General features: G+C 39.6%; 1 protein-coding gene across 2 annotated transcripts in view; it reads left to right on the forward strand.

The window, feature by feature from the left end:
- Positions 1-9316, forward strand: part of BRDT (bromodomain testis associated) — a 75662-nt gene extending 66346 nt beyond the window's left edge. The window contains exon 18 of one of the 2 annotated variants that reach the window (XM_073234268.1): positions 8332-9315. In XM_073234268.1, coding sequence (XP_073090369.1) covers positions 8332-8400 — 69 coding nt within the window. In that variant the 3' untranslated portion in view covers positions 8401-9315. Of the gene's footprint in view, positions 1-8331 lie in introns of both variants that reach the window. The other variant, XM_073234269.1, reaches the window with a different exon arrangement.
- The last annotated feature ends 5850 nt before the right edge of the window (positions 9317-15166 follow it).

A 15166-nucleotide genomic window follows, 5' to 3' on the forward strand; every position in this document is an offset into this window, starting at 1 on the left:
CACTGAGCATAATACCCTCTAGCTCCATCCATGTTGTTGCAAATGATAGGATTTGTTTTCTTTTTGTGGCAGAATAATATTCCATTGTGTATATGTATCACATCTTCTTTATCCATTCATCTACTGATAGACACTTAGGTTGCTTCCACTTCTTGGCTATTGTAAATAGTGCTGCAATAAACATAGGAGTGCATATGTCTTTTTAAAACTGGGCTGCTGCATTCTTAGGGTAAATTCCTGGGAGTGGAATTCCTGCGTAAAATAGTATTTCTCTTTTGAGCTTTTTGAGGAATCTCCATACTGCCTTCCACAATGGTTGAACTAATTTACATTCCCACCAGCAGTGTAAGAGGGTTCCCTTTCTCCACATCCTCACCAACATTTGTTGTTGTTTGTCTTTTGGATGGTGGCGATCCTTACTGGTGTGAGGTGATATCTCATTGTGGTTTTAATTTGCATTTCTCTGATGATTAGCGATGTGGAGCATCTTTTCATGTGCCTGTTGGCCATCTGAATTTCTTCTTTGGAGAAGTGTCTGTTCAGCTCCTCTGCCCATTTTTTTATTGGCTTATTTGCTTCTTGTTTGTTGAGGTGTGTGAGCTCTTTATATAATTTGGATGTCAACCCCTTAGCGGATATGTTATTTATGAATATATTCTCCCATACTGTAGGATGTCTTTTTGTTCTACTGATGATATCCTTTGCTGTACAGAAGCTTTTTAGTTTGATATAGTCCCATTTGTTCATTTTTGCTTTTGTTACCCTTTCCCAGGGAGATATGTTCATGAAGAAGTTGCTCATGTTTATGTCCAAGAGATTTTTGCCAATATTTTTTTCTAAGAGTTTTATGGTTTCATGACTTACATTCAGGTCTTTGATCCATTTTGAGTTTACTTTTGTGTACAGGGTTAGACAGTATCCATTTTCATTCTCTTGCATGTTGCTGTCCAGTTTTGCCAATACCAACTGTTGAAGAGGCTGTCATTTCCCCATTGGCTATCCATGGCTCCTTTATCATATATTAATTGACCATATATGCTTGAGTGTATATCTGGACTCTCTTTTCTGTTCCACTCTGGTCTGTTCTTGTGCCAATACCAAATTTTCTTGATTACTGTGGCCTTGGAGTAGAGCTTGAAGTCAGGGAGAGTAATTCTGCCTGCTTTATTCTTCCTCCTCCAGACTGCTTTGGCTATTCAGGGTCTTTTGTCATTCCATATGAATTTTAGAACTATTTGCTCTAGTTCATTGAAGAATGCTGTAAATATTTTGATACAGATTGCATTGAATCTCTAGATTGCTTTAGGCAGGATGGCCATTTTGACAATATTAATTCTTCCTAGCCAAGAGCATGGGATGAATTTCCATTTATTAGTGTCCTCTTTAATTTCTCTTCAGAGTGTCCTGTAATTTTCAGGGTATAGGTCTTTTGCTTCCTTGGTTAGGTTTATTCCTAAGTTTGTTTGTTTGTTTGTTTGTTTGTATGTTTGTTTTAGGAGAGCAAGGGCAGGGCTTTTATTTAGAAATAAAGTGAGAGAATAGAGCTCATGGCTCACTCCAGGAGGGGACAAGAGAGCCCGTAGTGGTGCGTTGTCTAGGGGGTTTATAGGCAGTTGAGGATTTTTTGAAAACATCAAAAAAAGGCTTAGGGGAGTGGACTTGTACCACCTGCCCTGTCCTCAAGGTGGGCTAGGTCATAGTCTGATTGCTAGGGCTGACAGCGGAGTCACGGGTTATGCTGATACCCTTGCAGAACACTCAAACATTCCAGGCCAAGTTGCTTCTGGCCTTTTGACCTTTAACTGATCTCACTGAAGATGTCTATATTCTTAGGTATCTTTCCCTAGAGAGTTAGTGTGACCTTGACTTTGCATAATGCTTAGCATAGAGTTTCAGTAGAGATTTCTTTGCCCATTGTTACTTTGCTCTGACTGTAAATATTCCACCCTGCTTTTCCCAGAGGCCCTCACCCTACTCTAACTACACCCACGGTCCCTGTCTCATTCCCCCATCTACAGATGGAAACCCTAGCTGCTGCTAGGGAAAGGGGGCGATGACCACTCTGGCTGCTTCATGCTGAGAGGGGATGCAGTGAGGGGTGCAGTATTTAGTTAGATAATGAACCCAATAAGTAGAATAGATTTTCACCAAAAAAATTTAGAAAACTAGTCTCATAGTAGTCCACAGGAATTTTGACTATTTCCCTTCCTTGCATTAAAATAAATTTAGCTGTATAACCTTATTATATTGTATACTTCTCTCAGGGACCAAGCCTCTCCATTAGAGAGTTTCTATTGAGGCCAGGCTTGTGTGCAGAAGAAAAGACACTTCTTTTTCAGGGTCTGGGGATCAAAATTGCTCCCAGTTCTTTAGAATGCAAGCCAGAGGCGTGCATGGCTTTAGACTTGAAGAGGATGCTCCCATCTGAAAGAGAGGGAAAGACGAGTGTCTGGCACCTGATCAGCCTCTCTCTCTGTGAGGGCATCCCCTTGCCTTGGAGCCTACGTGACAGTGGTTAGTCACCCCCTCTTCTGGCCTACTAGAATTAACCACTCCTTACCAGCATGGCCTGTACCTTGCCTTGATTTCCCTCCTACCTTCCCACACTAAGCAAGAGTTGCTTCAGAGCTCTGGATCTAGTCAGGACCTCACCAGTATGCTCTTACATTACACCTTCCAGAAGTCCTGATCCAGACCTAGTTTCTCTGCACAGGCTTTAGCACAGTATACTTGGGCTGCAGATAAGGAAATGCCTAGCCCCAGGAAGACTGCCTCCAAGGAAGAGAGATCAATAGAATAGAGCCATGGCTAGAATTTAAACAAGGCCATTTACATGTACAGTTATGGAGGGGGTTGTCTATACTCAAACACCAGTTTATGCCACTGCCTGGGAGTTAGCCAGTCACCCGCTATAACAAATCTGATCTGTGAAACAAGAGGTTGGGGGTCATCTGCGACTCTCGCATAGGGAGCAGCCTAGCCAGAGGTTCACCCAGTGCCATGGGATCAATCGGCCAGAGCCGAGATTGAAGGACCATGGTCTTCTAGTCCAGTCTACCCTCAGGGTCCGCAGATTAGGAGAGGAAAGTAGGAATTGGATCAGCCACTCCCCGACATTCCCATCCATCCGGAGGTGGGGGATCAAGGAGTAACAGACACCGGGAAACTTTTCACCTGAGACCTAAGACTGGTAGCTGACGCTAATTGTCTTTAAGTGGCTAACGGGTGCCCAGACACATTTTTATGAGATTAAAAGAACAGCATTTAGTTAGGAATAAGAGCAAAGCTTGGATCTCCTACCTTGCCATGGTGAGCATCGGGTTCCATGAAATTGATGAAGTTAGAAGAGAGTTAGAAACACCCCCTGCCTCAATCAGAGGCCAGGGTGGCCTGAAGAAGCAGGCTGGAAGTTAGAGAGACAGAAAGAGAGAAACTCCTCCCAGATACCTGGTCAGGGTGTCGGGGTCTGCTTCCAGACACACGGGCCTTTGAGAAGCCGCTGAAGTGTAGCCTCAGCCTAGACTCTATCAGGTGCCCACAGCCTTCTTCAATCCCTCACATCTAAGGAGATGCCTCTGAAAGGGAATCCTGGCCTCCACTCAGCTGACTTTCCCAGCTCCCAGGAGAAACGGGGGAACCACTGAGGAAGATGCAGGGGAACTTGTCACTCCAGACTTTGAGATCGACAGCTGGGCTAGTCCCATGTAAGTGGCTGACAAGCGCCCAATGCTGTGTGCCATAGACGGCTTCCATCTATAAGGACAGTGAAAGAAAAGGCAGGCTTGGATGCCAATACTCACCTCTGAAGCTATCCCGGATGAGCTCCCAAAGATGATGCCGAGGTTCTTGTTCATGAAGCCGAAGAATGAGCTTCACAAACACTCAAGGTAGGAGAGCAAGGGCAGAGGCTTTTATTTAGAAATAAAGCAAGAGAATAGAGCTCCTGGCTCATGCCAGGAGGGGATAAGAGAGCCCCTTATTCCTAAGTATTTTATTCTTTTTGATGCAATTGTGAATGGAATTGTTTTCCCCACTTTCTGCTAGTTCATCGTTACTGTATAGGAATACAACAGATTTCTGTGTATTAATTTTGTATCCCACAACTTTGCTGAACTGAGATATTAGATCTAGTAGTTTTGGAGTGGATTCTTCAGGGTGTTTTATGTACAATATCATGTCATCTGCAAACAGGGACAGTTTGACTTCCTTGCCTATCTGGATGCCTTTTATTTCTTTGTGTTGTCTGATTGCCATGGCTAGGACCTCCAGAACTATGTTGAATAAAAGTGGGGAGAATGGGCATCCTTGTCTTATTCCAGATCTTAAAGGACTAGCTTTCAGCTTCTTGCTGTTAAGTATAATGTTGGCTGTGGGTTTGTCATATGGCCTTTATTATGTTGAGGTACTTGTGCTCTATACCCATTTTGTTGAGAGAGTTTTTATCATGAATGGATGTTGAATTTTGTCAAATGCTTTTTCAGCATCTATGGAGATGATCATATGGTTTTTGTCCTTTTTGTTGATGTAGTGGATGATGTTGGTGGATTTTCGAATGTTGTACCATCCTTGCATCCCTGGGATGAATCCCACTTGATCATGATAGAAGATCTTTTCGGTGTACTTTTGAATTCAGTCTGCTAATATTTTGTTGAGCATTTTTGCATCTATGTTCATCAGGGATATTGGTCTGGTGTCTTTGCCTGCTTTTGGTATTAGAGTGATGTTGGCCTTGTAGAATGAGTTTGGGAGTATTCCCTCCTCTTCTACTTTTTGAAAAACTTTAAGGAGGATGGGTATTAGGTCTTCACTAAATGTTTGATAAAATTCAGCAGTGAAACCATCTGGTCAAAGGATTTTGTTCTTAGGAACGTTTTTGATTACCAATTCAATTTCTTTGCTGGTAATTCATCTATTCAGATTTTCTCTTTCTTTCTGGGTCAGCCTTGGAAGGTTGTACTTTTCTAGAAAATTGTCCATTTCTTCTAGGTTATCCAGCTTGTTAGCATATAATTTTTCATAGTATTCTCATAATTCTTTGTATTTCTGTGGTGTCTGTAGTGATTTTTCCTTTCTCATTTCTGATTCTGCTTATGTGTGTGTAGACTCTCCTGTTTTCTAGATAAGTCTGGCTAGGGGTTTATTTTTTTGTTTATTTTCTCGAAGAACCAGCTTCTGCTTTCATTAATTCTATTGTTTTATTTTTCTCAATTTTATTTATTTCTGCTCTAATATTTATTATGTCCCTCCTTCTACTGACTTTGGGCCTCATTTGTTCTTCCTTTTCTAGTTTCATTAATTGTGATTTTAGACTGTTCATTTGGGATTGTTCTTCTTTCCTGAGGTAAGGCTGTATTGAAATATATTTCCCTTTTAGCATAACCTTCGCTGCGTCCCACAGATTTTGTGTTGTTGAATCATTGTTGTCATTTGTCTCTATATATTGCTTGATCTCTGTTTTTATTTGGTCATTGATCCATTGATTATTTAGGAACATGTTATTAAGCCTCCATGTGTTTGTGGGATTTTTCATTTTCTTTGTGTAATTTATTTCTAGTTTCATAACTTTGTGATCAGAGAAGCTGCTTGGTACAATTTCAATCCTTCTGAACTTACTGAGGTTCTTTTTGTGGCCTAGTATATGATTTATTCTCAAAAATGTTCCATGTGCACTTGAGAAGAATGTGTATCCTGGTGCTTATGGATGGAGTGTTCTGTAGATATCCATTGGGTCCATCTGTTCTAATAGGTTGTTCAGTGCCTGTGTCTCCTTACTTATTTTCTGTCCAGTTGATCTGTCATTTGGAGTGGGTGGTGTGTTGAAGTCTCCTAAAGTGAATGCATTGCATTCTATTTCCCACTTTAATTCTGTTAGTATTTTTTTCACACATGTAGGTGATCCTGTGTTGGGTGCATAGATATTTATAACAGTTATATCCTCTTGTTGGACTGACCCTTTTATCATTATGTAATGTCCTTCTTTGTCTCTTGTTACTTTGTTTTGAAGTCTATTGTGTCTGTTACAAGTACTGCAACTCCTGCTTTTTTCTCCGTTAACTGCATGAAGTATCTTTTTCCATCCCTTTACTTTCAGTCTGTGTATGTCTTTGGGTTTGAAGTGAGTCTCTTATAGGCATCATATAGATGGGTCTTATTTTTTAATCCATTCAGTGACTTTATGTCTTTTGATTGGTGCATTCAGTCCATTTACATTTAGGGTGATTATTGATAAGTATGTACTTACTGCCATTGCAGGCTTTAGATTCGTGGTTACCAAAGGTTCAAGGGTAATTTCTTTAGTATCTAACAGTCTAACTCTGTTATTACAAACCCAACCTAAAGGGTCTTCTTTATTCCCCCTCCTTTCTCTTCCTCCTCCATTCTTTGTATGTTATTAATCATATTATGTACTCTTTGTCTATCCCTTGGGTGACATCTATTCAGCCTTAGGAGCACTTCCGTCTATAGGAGTCCCTCCAAAATGCACTGTAGAAGTGGTTTGTGGGAGGTAAATTCTCTCAACTTTTTCTTATCTGAAAATTGTTTAATCCCTCCTTCAAATTTAAATGATAACCTTGCCAGGCATAGTATTCTTGGTTCAAGGCCCTTCTGCTTCATTGCATTAAATATATCTTGCCACTCCCTTCTGGCCTGTAAGGTTTCTGTTGAGAAGTCTGATGATAGCCTGATGGATTTTCCTTTATATGTGATCTTTTTTCTCTCTCTAGCTGCTTCTAAAAGTCTGTCTTTATCCTTGATCTTTGCCATTTTAATTATTTTATTTCTTGGTGTTGTCTTCCTTGCATCCCTTGTGTTGGGACATCTGTGCACCTCCATGGCTTGAGAGACTATCTCCTTCCCCAGATTGGGGAAGTTTTCAGCAATTACCTCCTCAATGACACTTTCTATCCCTTTTTCTCTCTTCTTCTTCTTCAGGTACTCCTATAATACAAATATTCTTCCATTTGGATTCATCACACAATTTTCTCAATATTCTTTCATTCTTAGAGATTCTTTTTTCTCTGTGTCACAGCTTCTTTGTATTCCTCTTCTGTAATTTCTATTCCATTTACCATCTCTTCTACTACATCTAATCTGCTTTTAAATCTCTCCATTGTATGTTTCATTTCAGATATGGAATTTCTTAATGATTGAATTTCTGACTTAAATTCGTTACTGAGTTCTTGAATATTTTTCTGTACCTCCATAAGCATGTTTATGATTTTTATTTTGAACTCTCCATCAGGCAGATTGGTGAGTTCAGTTTCATTTGGGCCTTTTTCTGGGGTTTGTGAGATTTTGGTCTGACCTATATTCTTTTGACATTTCCTATTTCTATGTGGTGCCCACTAGTGCCCAGAAGCTCCAGTCTCTGGAGCTGCTCAGTCCCTAGAGTGAGGTTGGGGGTCATTAGAGAGGGGAGCTGGTGCCTGTGTAAGAAAAGATCTATTTCCTGATTCCCGTCTGCAGTACCTGTCTCCAGTGTCAGAGCCAGTGGGCCAAGCACACAGGTGTAAGCCTCTGTGCTTTGCTTCTCTAGCTGTTGTTGGCAGGGCCTCCCTCTGGCTGGCCTGATGCCAGCACAGTGACTGCAGGTTTGTGAACCAGTGTTGGCAGGCTAGGAGGAAGGCGCAGCAGGCTGCATGTCACAGTGAGGGGCCTTGGAGCTGAGTAGACAGCCAGGGGGATGGGGCCCCTGAAGCTCCTCAAAGTTCCCAACTAGCTGGGCTGAGTGCACCCAGACAACCTTGTCCAGCTCTCCCCTCCCCCGCGTAGCAAGCTCCGTGAAAACCCCACTCCTCCAGCAGACCTCTCACTGCTAGGAAGCCTCTCAGACTGCCTGCCTTTCCCTTCTTCCAGAGCGGCTGGGTGTGGATTCCCTCCTCCACAAATGGCCATAATCTGCACTCCACCTGTCTGAGCTCCCCAGCATCCAGAGCACCACACAGTATAGGTTTCTGCTCCCAAAGCAGACCTCCAGGTCTGGGTGTTCAGCACTCCCAGGCTTCCACCCCCTCCCCTGCTGTTTCTCTTCCTCCTGATGGTGAGCTGGGGTCAAGGAAGGGCTTGGGTCCCACCTGATTAAGGCTTTCCTACATTACCCTGTTTCTTGAGGTCTGCTCTGTTCGTAAGGTCTGTGTGCAGTCTGGTTCAGCCTTTCTTGTTGTTTTAAGGTTGTATCAATTAACTACATTTTCATACTGTCTGTGGTTTTCGGAGGAATTCTCCATCTCACCTCTCATGCCGCCATCTTGAATGCATTATCATTTTTATATAGTTGTAATGAAGGCATAAATTTTTTATGTAACATTTAAATTTTCCTTTCTTCTACAGATGGCCAGTACCATTGATATGACTCTTCAAAGAGACATCATGACAATGTTTGAAAACAACTTTGATTAACTTTTAATTAACCATCAGCTTAAAATGAATGATATAAAAAAGATATAAATGTATATGGTATGTTTGCTTTCAGACACCAAAATATCTTATATTGTATTTTGACTGCATTAATATGATTAAACAATTTTCACTTATATTTTTTAATAGCTGTATGTTCATTTTTAAATTACATAACTATAACTACAGGAAATTTTATAATTTTGGATCCCTAAAAATAAATTTCCAGGTGTGACTCATTTTACAAATAATTGTCTACTATGTATCACAGACTCTGTAAGCAATCCAAGTCCCTAAGAGCTCCATATTTAAAAATGAAAAATATATAAGAGTATATAAGAAAACATACTTCTTGTTGAGTTTTTAACTTTTAAAACAAGTATTTGTCTGCCTTCAAAAATATTTACAACCTCTAACAAATGATATTTGGTTTCTTTGAGTGTCAGGCTAAATAAGATACTCTGCTGATTCTATATTCAAAATTTATATTGAAATTTAGTTTAAAGAATTAACATTATGTAAGTTTCTATAGGAACATCTATTAATATGTGTGACAGCAATGAATGTTTTAACTTTTACTTATAGTCTTTTCAAATTTAAATCTAAAGTACTTTTTGTTTCATCGTTCTCAAGTTGCACTTATGTATAAATTTATGTGTCAGCTTCATGTATTTTAAAGTTTTGGATTCACATGTAACATGGCTCAGACACACTAAGTTATTATGATGTAATCTAAAGTAAAAATTCAATATTTGTACTCTAGAAAGAGAAGTCCATTCGTTTTTTAATCAATATAATAATTTTTGAAGTATCTTAAACTATCAGCCATTTTAAAAACATGATTATCTAGTGGCTAAAATGGTAGTGATGCCTTCATGAAACAGCCAGAATGCAAGTAACAGTTATACCTTTTCAACTATACCTATTTTTAATCAAGAAATTAGTGTGTATATACTAAACAGTATGCATTTCCTAAAAGATCATATATATATATATATATAGATATGTCTATATTTCATATATTCAATATGTATTTTTGGAAAGATACATCAGAAATACACAATTGCCTCTAGTGGCTGCGTTTAGGTGATGGGATTACAGGTTTGTTTTTTTCATTTTCTTCAGACTTTTCAGTATTTTCTGTTTCTTTTTAATATTATGTAATACCTTTAAGACCTATGGGAAATATTCCATTTTGAAGAGAGAATGAAAATAGTAAATAAAAATTTACTTCTGTCAAATACACATTAACTCTTTCAACAACTGCCTTTAACTAATAAAACTGGTCAGTTAATTATCTTTGTCTATTAAAAGAAATTAAGTTTTATTAACATATCCTTTTACATTAAAGAATAGGGCTTACTTGAGGTTTTCCTGTAAATACTTGAGCAGCCCTTATTGAGAGCTATGTTATGGTTATCAGTGTTTTTGTTGAACCAACTTAACACTAACCTTTGCTCAGTCTGTAGGGGGCCTGTCATGTTGTAAATACTCAATAACCTTTTTGTAGGTTGATGAAAAAGTCAGTAGAGAAGATATCAGCTTATAACTGATTCTTATATTATGCATTATTCTTTAGTAAAAGATTGTTTGGCTTCTCAACTTCTTGCAGAGTTTACTTCTGTTAACTACATGCATGATATATTGCATGTAACTTTTTTTTGCCTTTAAGTAAATCCTCACTTTGTGAGAACCCCTTGCCTGTACTCATCTCTTACTCCTCTCCAACCTCTGTAATGTTTTCATTGTATTTTCTAGGGTTCCTGATCAGTCCTGAACAACATTCCCTATATAATAAACCTTTTCGCTTGTTTTTTCCCTTTTTATTCTTGAGTCGTTCTGGAAGTGCCTCCAGACCAGCTGTATCAGTACATCAGCATTATCTGGGATCACTGTAGGAATGCAAATTCTCAGACTTCATCTTAACTAAATCAAAACGTGGGGCTCAGCGATCTGTAGTTGAACAAGCCCTCCAGGTGATTCTAATACACTGAAGTTTGAGAACCACTTCTCTAACTGAACATGGACTCTCTCCTGCAGGCTTTTGTTTCATGCCTGTTTCTTCAGTAATGTGTTTCTTACCTTTGGAGTGCCACTTGCTGACTATTCCTCCTCACTAAATACCCCCACCTTTGTTTTTCATGATCATCAGACTGTACTCATAGTCATTTGCCATCCCTGGTTCACTCCTTGTTCCCAGAGAATTTAGGTTCTGCCTCACTGTCACTCTCAGACACTTTTCCTCAGTCCCTTAACTGCTGTGCCAATGATCTTAATATCTAATCAACTATAGCCACCCCTTTGTCATTACCAATAACTAAAACCCTTCCTTAGTCTCAATATCAAGCACCCTAGTCTCTTACTATCTCCTCCTATCTTTTCCTAACTTGACTCCAGACAGGACCTTGACTCCAATAATAATTAGACCTCATTAAGGACCTACTATCCATTAATCCTAGTCTCTTTTCACAGTAACTCTCCCCTTCGGGCCCTCACATCTCTCTAATCCAGAGTTTAGGGTGTATTATTTAGAGTCACTCCCTTACATTCACTCTCAATCTCATTACTCCTTTTTGCTGTTGTATTCACTTGGCAGAACTCAAATCCTTATTAAATCCATTTTCCTGTTCTGTACCCATGAAGCCAACAGTAGCTAGAGGAACACATGCAAACATGATCTCCAGTCATGTTTCAAATGCACAAGCATAAACTCAAGCCAACCATAATGCTGCCCAGAAATCCTGTGCATTTGCATGGTCCATTCTCCTTAAAGAGTCAATTCTTTTGTATATCCATTGTGCCTAGACCTTCAGTACCAGCTCCACCACCATCAATCTGTGCTGTCTATTTCTTTTTCACTAAGGTGAAAGAAGCAATCTGAGGAGGATTTCCACAGGCTTCCACTACCACATCATAAGAACACTATTCAGATGCTCGTTTTCCCCTGCTACTGAGGATGAATTGCTTAGGCTCTCATTTAAGGTAGAGATCTTAATTTTCTTCCCCAGGGTCATTGCTGTAGCAATTCTGGTTTCCACCATCAGTGATCCCTCGTCTAGGTAGTTACCGGCATACCAACTGGTTTTTCTGGAGGTCAAAACTCAGCCTTCTTCAAGTTGGCTCCTCAAATCCTCCTCCCATTTAGAATTTTTTTCTTTATAGGAATTCAAAAATTATTAAGATACAACTCACCCTTCAAAGTGAATTTCAGTGCTTTTTGGTGTAGTCACTCTTTATGAAAATTCTTGTTTCCTTTTATTTATGGTTCTTCATATATCCTAGGTAGTAATATTTTATAAATACTGTCTGTTACATGTCAATTTATTAATTTGTACATAATTATGTAGCAGTCAACAGTTGAAGCCAATTTGCCAATACAAATACTAGTCATTTATACATGAATATAACTATAAACTGTTATTTTCTCATTTTTAATCACAAAGCTTTCAGATATGATTTAAAGATAAAATATAGAGATAGTAAGAGTTTCTTCCCCACCCCAATTATTAAGATATCAAAACTTACATTATTTTAGTCTCTACACTATTCCAAATATGGACATGTAGGGACTTTGAGGGGCTTGTGTTTTACAAAACACAATTATTTACATATGTTACCAACTGCTTTTTAATGCACCATAAGCATCTGTCTAGGTCTTTAGATGGATATGGACTAGTTCTTTTTTTTTTTAAAGGCTGCACAGCATTACTTAGAATAGCCATAGCATAATTCATATAAATTTTCTGTTGATTCCTTTGATTCCAGTCTTTTTCCACCATGAACAATGCTGAAATATCCTGTTTAAAATAGCTTTACACAACTATGCTTCTATTTCTAAAGAGTAGAGCTCCTGGATAAGAAGTTAATAGTCAAAAGAGGTAGTTTTAAATAGAATATATGGTGCCAGTAACTTCAAAAAAATGTTAGAGCACATCACATTCCTGTAAGTTGAAAGTACTACTTTCCCATTATCCCCACCAGCACTGGATGTTACTGCTCTCATATTCCTTGTTAACCTGCATGGAAAAACTATAATTGGTTTCTTTAATTTGCATTTCCCAGACTACAAATGGAGTTCATTATCTTTCATTTGTTAGCCATGTGACTTGCCTAGTCACTAATGTCATTTAGTCATTCTCCTTTTGGGTTATCTTCTTCCTATCAATTTGTAGGCTCCTTCCTTCCTTATCTGCCTTCCTTTGTTAAGCAGGAAAATAGATATGAGTGAGGTGGAGAGGAAGGTCAGTAAAGTCCACTAGAAAGGACTCAGTTAACCAGTTAAAACTAGAAAGCCAGAAAATACTCAGAGTTAATCAGTTAATCAGTTAAAACTCAAAAGGTCAGGAGCAACTTGGCCTTGAATGTTTGAATACTTCCCAGAAATGAAAAGTATCTGAGCATAGCCCATGTCTTCATTGTGTCAATTAGATCATGCCATTGTAAGATTTACTTTAGCCTGCTAAAAGGCCCACCTATAAATAGCATAATAAAGACAGGAAGATTGCATCTTAAAGCTAAAATTGCATTTTAAAAAACCCAAGAAGTTAAGAAGTAAAATTCTTAACATACTCTTTAGCAAACAGACAATAACTCAGCCCACCTTGGAGAAAGGGCAGGCAGTCTTGATTCATATGCTCCCAGATGAAGAAGTTGCTATCCTGGGAGGGAACCAGAACAGTAAATTTCTTGTGTTAAGCTGATTTGCAGAACTACCTGGAAGACTGATGTAAATCTGGGGAAAGGAAATCCCGGGGCAAAATACCTCTAAAAACCAAAATCAGTCTGTTAGGGTCCAGGCTTCCGAGGCTTCTCCAGAGAACAAACTACACAGGCATAGAGATGTAAATTCAAGCAAAGTCTTTATTCAGCCAGCTAGCTGGGGTCCAAGTCAGCCCGATGCAGCGGGTCTCAACAAGGACCCCGAGCACTCAGAGCCAAGGGTTTATATAGCAATTTCAAAGCACTTAACTCATAGCAATTTTCTATAACTATACATTATTCTTGCAAGACATATATCCTGGGGTTAAGCAAGGGCAGGGTAAGACTACTCCTCAATGGTTAGGGAGGTTCTGCACGATAAGCTTGGTATGTAAGATTAACTGACCAAGGTTAGCTGACCAAGGGTCACAGCTGCCCACCACCCGGTGCTCATGATTAACTTGTTTTTCAAGGCCTTACCCAGACCCAGGGTTTGTTTTTTTGTTTTTTTTTTTTTCCTCTGAGTCACACTCTCAGAAAATGGTTTCTAGGTTTCTAAGATGGCTATGCTTATGCTAATTTACTAATCTTACTAATGCTTAGATTCTACATTTCCCCACTTTCCTTTGACCATTCCAATCATGGAATGTTTGTTTCTTCCTGCTGTGTGAGTGAATGATACTGCAGTCTCAGCATTAGCACCTGAACAGCACTCACTCTTTCCCTAACAAAGGCTATTAGCCGGTTTAAGATACAGGGACCTAAAGTGAGAAGCAGTATAAAAATAACCAAGGGCCCTGCCAGGGTGGATATCAGGGTTGTAAACCATGGGGATTTAGTAAACTAGGATTCAAATAGCCCTTGGCTGGCCTCTCGCTCTCTCTTCCTTTGATCTGGTCTCTAAGTTTAGACATTGAATCTCTTACTATTCTGGAATGGTCTGCTGTTAAGGTTTAGCTAAGTTTTATTAGTTCTTTTTCCTGACTCTTAATGCTCTCTGCACTCCTTTACAAGTCAAAGGGAGAAATAAAGTTTAAAACCCACTTATTGCTCACAAACTACAGTCCCAAGCTGTCTTTCTTCTCCTTAAGCAGCAGCAACACTCCCCTTCCCCCTCACCTCTCAGGTACAGGTAAGTCCTCGTTGCCCAGCTAATCACCTATTGATATGGAGATGAACTTCTCTGCCCCTGAGGAAAGATGCAAATGCACTAAAGCCATACTTCTTTCCACCTCTGAACACCTATTGATATGCATATATACTAAAGCCAGGTGAGATATTCTGGAAATGTTTCAATTTTACCTACAATCTACCCTTCCAGAAATTTCGCCTTACAATTTGCTCGATCCCCCTCTTCCGACCAATCTAGTAACATGCAATAGCAACAGCAATAAAATCTTGATAATCCTCAAGCCAGAGTATTCAGCCTATGCAGATTAAGTAAATGTACTTTACAGCACAATCTCTCACTAAGCGTAAAATACATTTCTACACTTGTTTACTCATTCCTAATGAAAGGAAAGGAGCGACACATAGCAGCAATTCACCGGAGAGTTCCGCTTTATTAGGGAAAGGTGCTGGGTTATATAGGAGGGGGCATGAATTGATTGAGGTGTCACTTCTACGGGGCTGGTGGCTGTTGGCTAGGTGCTGGGATTGGGAGGGGGGCGAGAGGTGATTGGGCTTCAGGTGGCGCCGGCAGGAACTGAGGACCCCGAAGAGAAGCCGGAATTTGCCATCTTACTGGTGGGGACCCTTCACCTAACAATCATGCTAGATTGTTCACAAAACTTCTACCAAACATTAGACAAAGTCAAGCCTCTTTAAACATTATTTTCTTGACAACAGCAACACAATCATAATTCTCAAGCCAGAGGATTCAGCTAGGTTCAAAGTCCCATGCAGATTAAGCCCAAAGCTCATCCATTCCAGCCATCACACAGCAGCTGCAGCCAGGGGGCACATCCAGGACAAAAAGACCATAGAAGGAAATAACCGTGATAGTGGGGGGTCACTTTGCTGTTATTACAGGAATACACAGAAGGCCAGCTTCCAGGCCTTTTCCCCAAGA

This window comes from Manis javanica, chromosome 4 (assembly GCF_040802235.1).
Source record: "Manis javanica isolate MJ-LG chromosome 4, MJ_LKY, whole genome shotgun sequence".
NCBI lineage: Eukaryota > Metazoa > Chordata > Mammalia > Pholidota > Manidae > Manis > Manis javanica.